This window comes from Rhodofomes roseus (assembly GCF_022264815.1).
Source record: "Rhodofomes roseus strain CIRM-BRFM 1785 chromosome Unknown C8Q71scaffold_7, whole genome shotgun sequence".
Lineage (NCBI taxonomy): Eukaryota > Fungi > Basidiomycota > Agaricomycetes > Polyporales > Fomitopsidaceae > Rhodofomes > Rhodofomes roseus.
The window spans coordinates 773,860-787,641 of record NW_025952963.1 but is presented as its reverse complement, the minus strand read 5'-3'; the positions used below and the strand labels follow the sequence as shown (position 1 = coordinate 787,641).

Here is a 13,782-nt window from a genome sequence, read left to right as displayed (position 1 = left end):
CGCTCAGACACCATCATCCCCGAAAGTCACGAACCGCAGAAGACCTCCCTTCCTCACGGTGGTCATCCGCGCGCCAACGCGCGAAATTTGAGAGTGGTCGACCGGGTGCTTCTGGAAGTCGATCTCGAAGACGACACGCTCCAGGCCGCCGTAGCGTGCGTGCGCGAGCACGACGTCGAGGCCTTCCATGTTTAGGGCGCAGAGATCGGATGCGCTGATCGAGATCGTGAGTTCCTTGAGATGTATCGAGTTCGCGGTGGCGAGTAAGATTACGATCCACGAAAGGGAAGGTCGGTAGGATGAATGTAGTAGTGTGGAACAGACGGTAGAGCATTGGATTCGGATGCTCTGCAACCCGGTTGAATGGGTTAATTCGAGCGCGCTCTTGCGGAGAATATCTGCAAGAATATTTCATAAACGATGGGATACCATATGGGTCAATGTGGACCGACCTGCTCCATCCCCAGTCTCACGAAACACAATCACAAGACTTCCTAGCGTAGCTCCCAGTGCCTTCAGAAGCCGACTGATAGCTGACGCGCATTGTTGTCCGGATATAGAACAATTGAGCGACGTAAGCTCGGTATGAGCTTCTTCCTCAATCATCCACGACACAAACGGTGCGGCGTCTACTTTGTGAGACAGCTCGAGAGACCGCAATAGAGGGAGGGGCTGAGTAGGTCCCTCGCCCTGATTGTGATTCCTCGGTAGCCATTGGATCGCGAGCAGATGAAGTGACTTGAGGCGAGGAAACGCGCGAAGGAACGTGATGAAATCGCTGAATGCAAGGGCCTTGCATCCATCGACAGACAACACCTTGATTTGTTTGAAATGAGGCTGGAGAGTGATGGTGAGACCACCGCCCAGAGGTAACGCTGAGATCCTCAAGGATTTCACTTTCGCCAGGAGGTGCATGTCCTCGGGGAGAATGCGTCGGAGCCATGTGTCGGCCTCTGTTAGGTCGGTTTCGGTATGTGCACGGGTGGGTGGACCCAAGGTTGGCCAGGAGAACATGCCCTTGCGGCTGTCAGTGTTCCACCAGCTGCATTGACTCTGACTGCCATTGATATCCATGTTCTGGACGTAGGCGGAGATCGCAGGTGATGATCGCAGCAGACGGGCAAACGCGTCCCCCGTGCGTCCCCTGTCTATGGACATGGTACGGAAGAGGTGGTAGCGTGCGCGTGAGAGCCACGATCGACACGTCAGGCTACAGGCCTTCAGCGATCCGTGGTCTTCATATAGCAAGTCAATGACCGTGTCTCGCAGTTCGCAGGGCAGGTCGTAGATAGGCGAACGCGGTGTTCTATGGTCGTGGAGGAGTTTCTAAGACAATGTCGACGTGTCACCTATGGTCAGTATCCAGCATTCCCATGAGCTTATCCTATGCGCGACTCACCATCCCGTGACTGTCGTACATTCGTTGAGAAACTGGTGGGTAGGAAATACGATTAAGCGAAACGAGCAGCATTCCACAGACAGTCGGAACACGACGGTGGGTGTGAGCGACTCTGTGGGCGTTGTTATGTGTGAAGCTTCGGTCTGCGCGTCCGGCGTAATGCGACTCACCGTCTTCACCGGGTTCGAGCAAGCTCCGCACTGCGGAATGTGTTGGCACGAGGGTTCCACGACTATGGATGCGCCCAGCGGCGGTCAGAGAATACCGCAGTCCTCAGCCTCGACGGTAGCACAACGATCGCTCGACATGAGCGTCCGACATCTCGTAATTCGCGAGTTTGTCATTTCGGCACGGATTCTAAGCATCTGCACTGATCCTCGAAGGCGCGATGATAGCAGCTGACATGGACACATTCTTCCCATCGGACGGAGGTAAGGTGGACCGTGTGCCACTGCAGCCAGATCAGTGACACTGATACTGTCCAGACACTGTCGACGTTTGGTCGACGTCGTGTCCCAGTCGCTGTGCCTGACTGCTATGGTCTCCCCTGGTCTCCCGTTTCTCGTTTCGGACACAACTCGATGGTCTCTCCCCGGCCGGTGACTTGCCCGATAAGGTGCGTGACGGGACCACCCGAATGCATGCTCCTCACTCGAGTTAACCGGCGTCCGACTTGGTGAACGCTCCCTCAACGCACCTGCCATGTTCTCCTCACTCTTCTCGTAAGTGCGATGTATCTGATGTTTTTCGATTGTGTTGAGGAGATGCTTGTCTACGCAGCACGTCTGCACCGGTCGATCCGAAGGCGCCCAATTTCCACCCTGTCGATGTAGGGAAGGGTGCACAGGACCTCTTCGGTGAACTCGAGCCGAAGGATATCGAATGGACATGCCCAGGAGGCTTTACAGTCGAGACGCAAATATGGTACCATATGCTGGACGACGGGTCGTCCCTGATGTGCCAAGTAATTCACTCCGCCGTTGGGTGAGTTTCCGTGTCGCTAGACCTTTGCGCGAATGCTCATGCCATGCCAGCGTGTGGTACCCTACTATCCAGTTCACCTGCAAGCTCTATAACCCGAAGACGAAGCAGCGCGTCTGGAAGTCTATCAACGTCAGCAATTTTGTTACCCCGCCTCCAGGCCTCGATAAACGCTCGAGCAAGGCCGATCAATTCAGCATTACACACAAAGACCACCCAGGAGACGAGTTCGCGGAGTCCTACGCTATCCGGGTCAACCTCGCAGACGACCTGCAGATCTCCCTCGATGTTCGTCGCCCCGCGTCTGCGCCAGGCTGGAAGGTTGGCAAGGGCCCCAAGGGCGGCTTCTCGTACTTCGGGCATGACGTCGCGAACCCTGAGGGATATGTGATCCACCGATTCTGGCCGCTGACCACTGCCACGGGAACCATCATCCGCAGCGGGCGCGCGGAGTCTGTGAAGGGCCCCGGCATGTTCGTGCACGCCATACAGGGCATGCGACCCAACCTCGTCGCGGCGCGCTGGAACTTCGCGCACTTCGTTAGCGAGGCGCACGGCGGGTGCAGCGCCATCCAGATGGAGTTCACCACGATCGACGCGTACGGTCGCCACGGTGCAGGCTCCGGCTTCGTCTCTGTCAACGTCGGCTCGCTGGTCCTCGGCGGCAAGCTCGTTGCTGTGACGGCTGAGACGAAGTACCCTGACGAGCCACTCCCGGAGACAGCGGAGGTGATGTCGCGTGCCGTGCACTCGAAGACAGCCCACGACGCGGATACGGGCTACAACGCCCCTACGGAACTGACGTTCCGATGGGCCGCTCCGTCAATCTTGCCTGATGCTCCGGGCAAGCTGGACGCGACGCTCGTCGTCGATGTTGGACAGCCCAACGCGTACAACGGACTCGTCGAGAAGGTCGATGTGTTGGCGGAGATCCCGACTGTGATAAAGACGATGATCGCGTATGCGGCGGGTACCAAACCCTACATCTACCAGGTTGGTGTCACGGTCCTCTCTGCTGGCATTCGTGCTCACTTATTGTCGCAGTGGTTCAACCCCGGCAAGCTTACCGTGAACGTCCCGAGCGGGCTCCTCCCGGACGCGTCTGGCTCGGTAGAGATCGAAGGCATCATCTACAATGAGGCAACCTTCATTTCTTGAGAGGCAACCTTCGTCTCCTGAGAGGCAACAAATGGCTACGATCGCGCGTTTTGGCGGCTACGGACGGCAGTATCTCATCAAGCGTAGATGGTAGCTTGTGACACCCATGTATCATATCCATTAACGAAGTACCCGGAATGGATGGTCTGAACCTCAATTGCTGCGCCAGAAATGCACTTCGTTCCACTGTTGAGAGCAGTACGAATGATTTATCACACCTTGAAGGACCTGAACACCACAAAAACGAGTGAGCAGTGATACAGTTCACCGGTAAGCGCCGCACACACGCGGGCTGGACAAAATGCAAAACTCGGTGGTACGGGGACATCCACTTTCTATCAGTGTGTCGGCTGGGGTTAGTGCAATAAGACAATCCCCTCGCCTTTTACTAGGGGATTCCGTGTACTGACCCCATTCAGAGCCGCACTACGAATTTTTCGGATATACGCTTCGTTTCGAAGTTGGCTCTACCTTGGTCGTCTTCCTTTTTGTGCTGCTTGTGACGTGGTCTGGGCGTTGCTGTTACTCTACCTAGCTCTGACTGGAGACAGCCGGCCCTTTACGAGACCTAGAACAGACGTGGACGTAGAAATGGGATGGATCTAGAGTGGGGTTGTTTGCAATACTACTGAGAAATAGTGTAGAGTAACGATGTAAAGTAAGCAGCACGATAGCAATGTTCGCTGTTGTACGACTCGGACTACAAATACACAGGGGGGATTCAACGAGTGGACTAGACCTACACGACACATGGCGCCGAAGAGACAAACCAGATAAAAAACGAGGCATCGACGAATAAATAACAGTAAACTTGAAGACGGGCCCAGTCTCACTCCGCAGCAGCAGGAGCAGCCCCTTCCTGCTGAGCGGCAACCTTCCGCCTCTCAATTTCGCGCGTCTCCCTCGCTTTGACCCGCGCCTGCTCCCAGCGATCGAGCTCGTCCCTGAGCTTCTGCACGCGCACCAGGTTGATCGGGTGCGACGCGCCGATCCAGCGGCGCGGCAGGTTGAGCAGCGATGTCTCCTCCTCGCGCTGCATCTCCTCCGCGCGCCCGGGTGTGCACTCCGCCGTCCTCGGCGTCTCGTTACGGCCCTCCCAGAAATGGATAGCGTGCCGCGGGTCGAATCCTGCATGGGCGAGCAACCTGCAGAAGGGAGCGTCAGTCAAGATGAGCGAGAGGCAGTGTGTGGGGACATGCCTCGCGGAGACGATGTCTGCTTCGACCTCTTGCGACTGGGAGGTGCAGTACTCGGTGATGCGAGAGATCTCGCCGGAGCTGGCTTTGCCGACGCCCGCGAGGGCATCGTTGATGAATGGCCCAACTGCACGCCAGTCAGCACGTTCTGATTTCAGTGTCGTGGACGGAACTCACATAGCATAGTCACCGGGAATAGGAAGGAGCGGACTATGTCGGTGAAGATCGTAATGACCCCAGGCCAGATAATCGTGCCTGTCGATAACGTCTCGATGTGGTGCGTAAGCACAAGGTGTGCGAGTTCGTGTGCAAGGAGGATCGCCAGTTCCGAGGACTGCTCCTCGGTAGGGACGGGATGCGCCGGCGAATGTGGACCGAACCCGAAGAAGTTGCCAAAGAGGTACGACCACCAGGACGTCGGCTGTGGCTCCTCAACAAACGCACGCGGATACTTGCGCAACACATCCTCGATGAAGCCCGAGAACACAACTATGCCACCCCCGCCGTCCGGACCGAAGCCATACGAGAACGCGTTGGACGACTCCGAGTCGTCAACGACCAGCAGAGAGTACGGCGGCCCGGGGATGGAATGCGCTGGTGTCTGCGCGGTCCGGTTCCTTGCGGCCTCTGCGAATCTGCGGAAGTAGTCGGATGCACGCGGGCGGGGCCGTAGGGGATACTTTGCGGGGGGAGGCTGGGGTATGTCGTCTGGCCCGTAGTCAATCCAATCTGGCCGCAGCTCTTTCTCGTGCTGCAGTACGGGGATCACGCTCTCAAGGCGGCGGAGGGTGCTGAGGACCCATTGGAAGCGCCAGTCGCCCGGGTCGATGAGGCGTGGGGTACCGTTCTGCGTGAGGATCTCGCCGACGGCGCGGTACCAGCCCGGCCCTGCGAGCTGGGCGGCTATGTCCTCCTCTTCGTCGGGAGATAGGAGGATGAGGCGCCAGCGGCCGGTGAGCGGCGTGCGCTCGAGGCTGGCGACGATCGTGAGCCAGAAGAGGACGATGGGGGTGAACAGGACGAGGTGGAAAAGCCGTGTGCTGTTGCGCAACCGCTCGACGACTGTCTCCCTCCACTCGTGCAGCTCGTCGCTGGACTTGCCATCCTTGATCTTCGCGTCAATCCTCTGCAGCTTCTTGTAGCTCTTCATTTTGTTGAGAAGGGCAATGGGCATGAATGTGAGAGCGATCCGGGAGACGGTGCTCGCCAACTGAATAGCACTGGAGGTCTGCGATTAACATGGTTATCCCGGGGGGAACTATTGTCAGTTGCTCTGGTCGAGGAATCGTGCGGATTTAAGTACCTTGAGGAACGAGAGCAGGAAGGGGACGAATGGCAAGCCATTTCTTGGAGGCGTCGAGTGGAATGCTCGTGCATGAATTAGGGTGAAGTGTATCGTCGGTAGAGCCGGCGCTGTCCGAGTCCTTGCCATTGGGTGCAATGCACGCTCTCCCACTGAGCCTCCGCGACGTTCCAACGAGCCATTCGTTAATGGGGTCGAATGTAAAGCTCGAGCATACCTCGACGCCGAGTCCGAGTTGATCACTGGCAGCGTGGTCGGGGGAAGTTGCCTCGCTTCACCTCTCGGACGGAATGCATATCCCCCGACGCCCCATCTTCCGCGCATCGACGAAGCCCGAGCAACAGCATGGGAAGCCAACCAAGAGGACGTCTTGCAGCCCAACATAGCACATTGTTGGGATGAACGAGGTTACGCGTGCATGTGTAGTACGCAGTCGATGTAACCTGACTCCGGCAGCGGGTCCGCCCTTGGTGTTCTTGGGCGCTCGTGCTGTTCGACCGACATCATTTCTTTGACAGGATCGGCCGTACTTGTCGACTCATGCGAGCCTTCTGCGTTGTTCGGACTGTTCGGACATGTCGAGTGTCTCAGCGTGGGGGCTATCGTTTCCAGAGGGATATGGCATGCCAGTGGCATGCTATATGGCCGAGCATTCGCGCTGGCCAGACTGCAGTGGTCCTCGATGGGGCCCTATCTCGAACGCCTGTCCATATGTAGAATCACTAATCGGTGATAGATAACTACAGCCAGTGATGGCGATCTAGCTCTGGGCCTCGGGCGCGGGGAGCAGTGCAGTGATTCTGGTCGGTAGACGCCGGGGAGTCTCCCCGCAGTGCAGAGTCCAGCGTCGTTCTTTCTCCTCGTCCTTCCGCCCATGACGGTCAACGATGCTTTCTTCAGTGCTGGATAGCTCTTCTTCGACAATTCTCAGAGTCAACCGCTGGTCGGGCTATGCCGTTCGCTCTCTACCCTCTCGAAGCTGGTCGGCAAACAGCAGGCCTATTCATGTACTTGCGTCACCTGCGCTTCATCGAGCACAAACGTCCTACCCCCGGCCGACAAACCTTACGACGCTCTCCCCGCGGAGGCAATTTCATGCCTCGAATCCCCGTCAGTGGATGTGTGCCCCCCCTCTCATCTGGTGGTTCAAGGTATGATGCTCCTTTTTGGCAGAGCGGAATGGTGGGCCCCTAGAACCAGTGAATACCGTTCAAGGTCGTTGTCGCAGTATTTCTACGTGCCGCTGTAAAATGGACATGACACCAGCTCGCTATGTTTGTTTTGGGGGTCGTCATGCCCAACGCCGAAAAGACATACCGTAACTAACATCCATCCACCAGACATCCACTGCACTCAATGTCGCAGAGACCGTCTTCCGCGTTGCGCTGACCTTTATTCCCTTAGCCTCTATGTCGCAGTTTCGCTCACGCAAAATACTTGAGAAGATCGAGAAGTTGCGGCAAAGTGGCCGCGGCAAAGACATGGACCTTGATGGCAAAGCACGCAGGGCTATCATGTATCTGGGGAGAGCCCGGAAGATTACGCGCACCCTACTGCTCATACCGGCTGTCATTGTAGCTTTCACGCTGCTGGCGGGTATAGAGAGGACACCGTTGACTGGAAGGTGAGTCTCTTGCTTCAGCACGGTGCTTCGAACATGGCTCTCTTCGGCCTCGATTGCTAGAACGTTCTCGCGCTCATCAATTGGGAAGTACGCTGTGGCTCGGATCCCGACTGACATGTGCAGTATTTTTCTGTGCTCATGCTTCTATGCTTACGCTTTGCACCTGTGCCGGGGTAGTACTAGAGCCTGATGCCTGTTATTTCCGACGCGTCCCAGGTATGTCACTCCATATTAAGCGTTCACATGCCGCCGATCCGCAGCTGTTCTTGGTTGGACACGAGCACCGTCCAACCCCATGAGAGCTATATTCGAAGCATTATACTCGCAATTTCCCCATTTCACACTGACGACAAACATGCAGATGGAGATTCATCTTACTCTCCCCTTGGGAGGAGGAAGACATCGCCTCACAATTAGCGGGCACAGGCTGGTACGCCGCCGTTGGCGAGATTCTAGCCACTGGCGGGAACACACCCAAGCTCATCGACCCGTCCGATTGGCGATACCGCTGGGTCCAACAGACGCTGCGCCGCCTCGAAGACGTTATCCCCGTCCTCCAAGCTGAGAAGGAGCTCCGGCCCGACTGGCTTGAAGGCGGGACGAAGGTGCCCCTTCCGCCGCCGTCTGACTACCCCCTACGGCCGCGCTTCCGCGAGTCAGACTACATCGGTAGGATGGCGGACGCAACGAAGCTGCGTTCGGCGCTACCCGAAGAAGTCATACCGGGCCCGCCGTACTCGCTGTTGGTCGTCGACAGGCCGGACGCATCTAATGCGTTCTCGTACGGCTTCGGCCCAGACGGCGCTGCGGGTATCGTGGTGTTCTCCGGCTTCCTCAACGACATCATGGCAAAGTACCCCATCAAGAACGTCGTTGCGCTAGACGCGACCTCCGCAGAAGAGGTGTCGTGGTGGTCCGCCGTTTTCGGCGGCTTGTTCAACGCGCAGCCTGTACCGGCGCGGCCTGTTCCTACTGAGGAGCAGACCTCCGAGCTCGCCATCCTCCTCGCGCACGAAGTTGCGCACTTGGTGCTCGCACACCACATCGAGACACTCTCCATTGGGTCCATCGTTGGGCCGAGCCTTATGACTATCGCCACCGACGTCATCCGGACGTTCATGTTCCCCTTCACCATGCTATGTAGGTCCGCTCTGATATTGCAGATGACTGTGCAGCTCACCTTGTCCTGACAGTCGGGCCCTTTATCAATGACGCTATCTCCGGCGTTTGGAAGACAAGCTCAGTCGAGTTCGCTAAGCTTTCCGGCATATGCACAAGTCATGAACAAGAGATCGAGGCGGACATCGTCTCCGCTCGGTAGGCCCACGCCCACCCTTACTGTATCTCCCCCAACTAACCCAACACCTCAGCCTCCTCGCGCATGCGGGTTTCGACCCGCAGCACGCGGTGCGCTTTTGGGAAAACCGCTCGCAGAGCGCTCAGAACGCCGATTGCGCGCACGCGCCGAAGGACGAGGTCATCCAGGAGCGCACGGGCATCGGCAAGCACCTCCCGCACCCCTGGGCGGGCTCGACGCACCCGCTCAACGTCGAGCGCGTGCGAAAGCTGAAGCAGGAGCTCGAGCGGTGGGACGAGGAGCGCCGCCGCGCGCGGGAGGCAAGTGCTGCGCCCGCGCGGTCGTGGAAGAGGGCGTGGTCGCTGCTGGCGTAGGTGTGCGTCGTCGTGTCTGTCTTTCGTTCTTTGCTCTAGGTAGGTAGGTAGGTAGGTAGTCATGGCCTTGTCTGGTCTGTTATATATCGTGCTTCAGTCGTTCGCTCTGGTTTGTATATCTCTGTCGTATATAGCCCGCTCGCTCCACTAGTATATTATTCGGTCTACAGCTGTACGATATATTCTGCTATTGCTCTCAGACTTCCTTGGCGCGGAAAAGTACGAACTGAGCATCCAGGCTGGATGCGTCCGGATCCGACGTTCCGGATCGGCGCGCCGACTGCGTAAGACTGTGTACCGAACGCACTGAACACCTGCTGAACACAGCACTCGTACTCCCGTCCGAGACGGCGTGCGGCTCGCTCCAAGTTCGATCGATCTGAACTATTAGACTCCGATGTACGCGACTTGAAGGAGGATCTCGGACCTGTGAGTAAATTAACCATGTTAGACTTGCGCGCGGATGACACCCTGGCAGTTGACAGGAGCTCACACTGACTTCGCTTGTAAACTAACAGGAACTCTCGTCGATCTCAACCAGTACATATGGCTGACAGAATGTAAATTTTCATTGGTCGGCGACCGACACATTTCGAGGTGCGCGTAGGGCCAAAAAGTGTTCTAAAGCTATGATTTGTAGGGCAAGTATGTACAGCAGGCCTGTGCAGCCGTCCTTTCGCCGTAAGCTTCGGTATCAAATAGCAGTACACCAAGACGTCGTCTGTCATCTTGTCTGCCTCGGTCCAGCCGTTCAAACGAGTGACTGCATCTCGAGAGCATATACATACTGGTGCTCCATTTACGAGATTAGATGAGGGGAACGAACGGTAACCTTTTCGTCGGATAGCGCCGGGTCAGGTCAAGCCAGCAAGAATTATAAACACCATGATGTACAACAGCACAGCCGCGCAGCCTCCAGTGTATCCGTAAGAGTCCCTCTGGTGCCCGCGCACCGCGGTATCAGTCTAGTCTATACCCGTCGCGCCACGGCGGGCTCATACGGGGAGGATGCTGCCCTGGCTGGAGTAGTCCGCCTTCTTCATGCCGCCGAAGTCGTCCTCCTGGTTGACGACGCGCGTGATGTTGACCGCGAGCGGGCGCATCGCGAAGTTCTGGTCCGCCGCGGACGCGTACGAGCGCGCCTGCGAGACGGCGGTGACGCGGGGCACGCCGGACGACGCGCTCGTGTGCGCCTTCTGAGCCCAGCCGAGCGCGACGCGCAGGTTGATGAGCGTGAGCGAGATCCCGCAGATCGGCGCCCAGAGGTCGCACGTCGTGAACTGGATGTTGCTCTTCGCTTGGTAGGTCACGAAGAAGATGAGGTTCCAGCTCCTGTTGGGATGGGAAGCGGGAGGAGGGGAAGGCGGTCAGTGGGTAGGGCGCTCCGAACGGACCGCAGTACGCACGATTGGAGGGCAGCAGACTCGATGATGATCGCGAGCGCACCCATGATGTTAGCACCACCATAGGCCTGGGTGGTGATTCGTGTCCGCCAGACACGGTACGCAATCAGCACTACGGGGACGCAACGATATTAGCGGAATGTGCGTGATACGGACACCAGAGATATGGGCCTCACAAGAGCAGTAGATGTTCGTGCTAATCAATGTTCGCATCAAGGAGATCGCATCATAAGCATTCGGGATCAGGCGCATATATACCAGGAGATACGCACGTGAAGGTGAAGACGCAGTCGCTTGTAATCCATCGGCCAGCTGATGTCTTGAAGACGTCGTCCCCCAGGGTGTACACTGCGAATTGCCAGCATACACCAGTGCCGCAAGCTACGGTGAATAGGAATCGTCAGCCCTTCAATGAATGAGGCACATCATGCAACAATTGCCGCGACGTACCAATCAACCCACACCATGTCATCACAGGGAAGATGATGATGAACTTGTTATAGCTCCAGACAATGTACAGCCGGTAGATCTGAGAAGCCTTAGTTGGTTCTTTCAGGAGGATTGTGTAGTGTAGAAGGCTTACAATCATCGCGTCGGAGATGAGCACCGTCACCACCAGGAACGCAGTTTTGATGACCTCTGTCATCATCGAGAGGTCTGCAAAGGCAATGATGGGCTCCGCGCCGCCCTTGTAGTTGACGAACGCGTCGAACAAGCGCACGACGGTCAAAATCCAGTGCTTTGTGAATAGTGGATGTCAAATGGTGTTAATGCGCGGAAGGCCTCGGGCTACTCACACCTGTGACTGTCAAAGCTATTAAACACCCAGCTATGAACATGGGTGTCCGCCACATTGGCCGGCTGCTCATGCCCGCAGCCATCTGCTCACGCCCGCGGCGGAGGAGGAGGTAGGTAGACGTGCCGGAGAGGATACAGAAGATGCCATAGAGGAAGCTCTCCATGCACGCCGTGGCGAGGTTGACGGAGAGGATGTTCAGTTCTGCGACCATGGTGGAGGGGGAGACGACGGTAGCCCAGCGGAACAGGACAGAGGGGGGTTACGCATGGCGAGTGTGTGTGCGATGTCGACCATATAAAATCACGGAGGGGTTACTGGGCGCCTGGAAATCTGGAGATGCCCTGGTCTCCACGAGATTGACGAGATCTACGAGGGCCCAGGATCAGAGACTCAGAGGAGGACCGGGGGTGCGGGTCTGTCAGGGCATATCGCCGCAAAGAAACTGCGGCACGAGAAGGCGTTGGGAGCGGCTAAGCGCAACGGGTAATCAGATAGACTCGGCCGGTGCGCACAGGGTGCGAGCCCTTCACGCCCTCGGGCCATCCATCACTGCAGCCAGAAGCTGCGACTTGTCCGACGTGTGCCTCTGCCGTGTCAGCCCGACAGATGGCCCGCGAGGCCGCTGTCCTGCTCAACATACAGTCAGATTTGAACGCGTCTGGCAGATGAGACTGTCACTGCACCGCCACCTGCGTTGACAGCGATTGTTTGCATGCATTGCTCGCTCGAAAAGGGCAAGGGCGGAAGGCGTAGGCGTGATAGAGGCCGCCACATGCACATGGGCGATCGCTGCACGTCATGCGCGCCAAGCTCGGGCCCGCCACGACCAGATCTCGACCGATCGCCTGTCGGGCGGGTGCAATGCTCCCCATCCGTCCACAGCTGCCTCCTCCCATCCCCCGTGTCCAGGTCAGGCAGGCAGGCATACAAATCCGCGACCACGTCCGTCGTGGCGTCGACATAGCCTTCAGCCATCCACATGCAAATCCGTGCGAACTACATATCGTCTTTTGGAGCGTAATTCCGATCGAAAGCAGGGGAAGAACACGAGTGCCGGAGCGGTTGACGACGTCCCCCCGTCCTGATACCCCAGTGTATGGTTTTTCCGCGTCTGCGCTGGTAACCGTCTCCAGCGGTGGAAGGCCCACATGCGCACGGGACGACTTACGACAGCAGCTCTCCTGTAACAGCGCGCGTCGCACGACACGGCATGCTTAGCTGCCTTGGCCGCCAGCCTTGCCGCAACACCAGAAAGTCAGTGCCAAACAATTTGCGAACATTGGTTTCCGACTTGACAGACCGCGCAGAGTCCAGACAGAGTCCGCGGCGCTGCAGACCGGGGCCCAGTGCCGCAGTGCGCGCGGACTATATAAAGAGTTCGAACGACGGGTGCGGAAGGCGCGTCCTGCGTTCGGCGCGGACTGACCGATCATGCGGCCCGCGATGGTTTAGCCAGTCCGCCGGCCACCCTCGTTCGCACTCCTCGCAACTGCAGAGGTCACAATTCCCTCTGTCATGCAACGGAGAGTTGTAAGGGGCAGCAGGCGTAGCGAGTTGCAACGAGTCCACTGCGATCGGACTTGCGCAGATGCCCGTGGTGCTGCGGTGGAGGGCTTTGGGGGAGGCCTGGGGGAGACTCAGATTTAGACGAGATAACGATCTGCTCGTGCCGACGCCTCGGCTACTGGAAGCAAAACCTTCAGCAGGCCGGCGTCCTGCCGCAAGTACCTCAGTTCACCTCGACGGCCATTACGGTCGTGGACGTGTCTCCTCTACACCGTAGAGCGAGAGGACAAGCGCAAACCAACTGAAAGTGCCTGTGAATTGACTTCGAGTTCGCCCGTCAGAATAATCAGAGCAGTAGAGTCAGAACTCTGCCACTTGCACCACCCGCGAAGCCCAGCTAGAAGCGAATCGCGTCCTGGGAGATCTGTCCCGATGCTCCTCCAGCTAGAAGCGAGCCCGCACCCTGGGCGATCCATCTCGATGCGCCGCGGCGATCGCCCTTGGAGGAAAGAAAGGAAAAGAAGTACGGTGCAACTCAAGATGAAGCACGCGAGCGGGGCAGGCGTAAGTATTAAGCTCGTCCACTTCTCGGTTTACTATCGTTCATGCGGGCTTATCGACGGCCTAGGCATGGGCGCGGTTAACTACCGAAGTGACTCGGTTCGCTGCGTGCTCTTTGGTGTGTGGACGTCGCGTCTGATCATTTCTACGCCCACCGACAGACAGACTGGGGACGTCGGTG

At 57.6% G+C, this 13,782-nt stretch overlaps 5 protein-coding genes across 5 annotated transcripts; 2 read left to right on the top strand and 3 right to left on the bottom strand.

Moving 5' to 3' along the window:
* Positions 1–3: 3 nt before the first annotated feature.
* C8Q71DRAFT_795941 (uncharacterized protein) lies at positions 4–1,375 on the bottom strand (the record flags this gene model as incomplete). Its single annotated transcript, XM_047925642.1, has 3 exons — positions 4–398; positions 453–1,306; positions 1,350–1,375. The coding sequence occupies 3 exons, from the start codon at positions 1,373–1,375 to the stop codon at positions 4–6; spliced, it is 1,275 nt and encodes a 424-aa protein (XP_047780392.1).
* A 576-nt stretch (positions 1,376–1,951) lies between these two features.
* Positions 1,952–3,577, top strand: C8Q71DRAFT_532284 (oxidative stress survival Svf1-like protein). Its single transcript, XM_047919171.1, has 4 exons — positions 1,952–2,121; positions 2,180–2,383; positions 2,434–3,373; positions 3,425–3,577. The coding sequence occupies exons 1-4, from the start codon at positions 2,102–2,104 to the stop codon at positions 3,536–3,538; spliced, it is 1,278 nt and encodes a 425-aa protein (XP_047780391.1). The 5' UTR covers positions 1,952–2,101; the 3' UTR covers positions 3,539–3,577.
* A 315-nt stretch (positions 3,578–3,892) lies between these two features.
* On the bottom strand, positions 3,893–6,756 carry C8Q71DRAFT_751453 (peptidase family M48-domain-containing protein). The gene is made up of 4 exons (XM_047923313.1): positions 6,038–6,756; positions 4,912–5,962; positions 4,738–4,861; positions 3,893–4,683 (listed from the first exon to the last, which is right to left on the bottom strand). Exons 1-4 carry the CDS (start codon positions 6,419–6,421, stop codon positions 4,368–4,370), a joined length of 1,875 nt encoding a protein of 624 aa, XP_047780390.1. The 5' UTR covers positions 6,422–6,756; the 3' UTR covers positions 3,893–4,367.
* Positions 6,757–6,801: 45 nt separating this feature from the next.
* C8Q71DRAFT_751447 (peptidase family M48-domain-containing protein) lies at positions 6,802–9,569 on the top strand. The gene is made up of 5 exons (XM_047923312.1): positions 6,802–7,188; positions 7,378–7,661; positions 8,023–8,801; positions 8,855–8,978; positions 9,032–9,569. The coding sequence occupies exons 1-5, from the start codon at positions 6,925–6,927 to the stop codon at positions 9,330–9,332; spliced, it is 1,752 nt and encodes a 583-aa protein (XP_047780389.1). The 5' UTR covers positions 6,802–6,924; the 3' UTR covers positions 9,333–9,569.
* A 668-nt stretch (positions 9,570–10,237) lies between these two features.
* C8Q71DRAFT_532149 (uncharacterized protein) lies at positions 10,238–11,867 on the bottom strand. The gene is made up of 7 exons (XM_047919170.1): positions 11,533–11,867; positions 11,319–11,474; positions 11,186–11,264; positions 11,008–11,116; positions 10,912–10,931; positions 10,739–10,847; positions 10,238–10,664 (listed from the first exon to the last, which is right to left on the bottom strand). Exons 1-7 carry the CDS (start codon positions 11,743–11,745, stop codon positions 10,328–10,330), a joined length of 1,023 nt encoding a protein of 340 aa, XP_047780388.1. The 5' UTR covers positions 11,746–11,867; the 3' UTR covers positions 10,238–10,327.
* Positions 11,868–13,782: the final 1,915 nt, after the last annotated feature.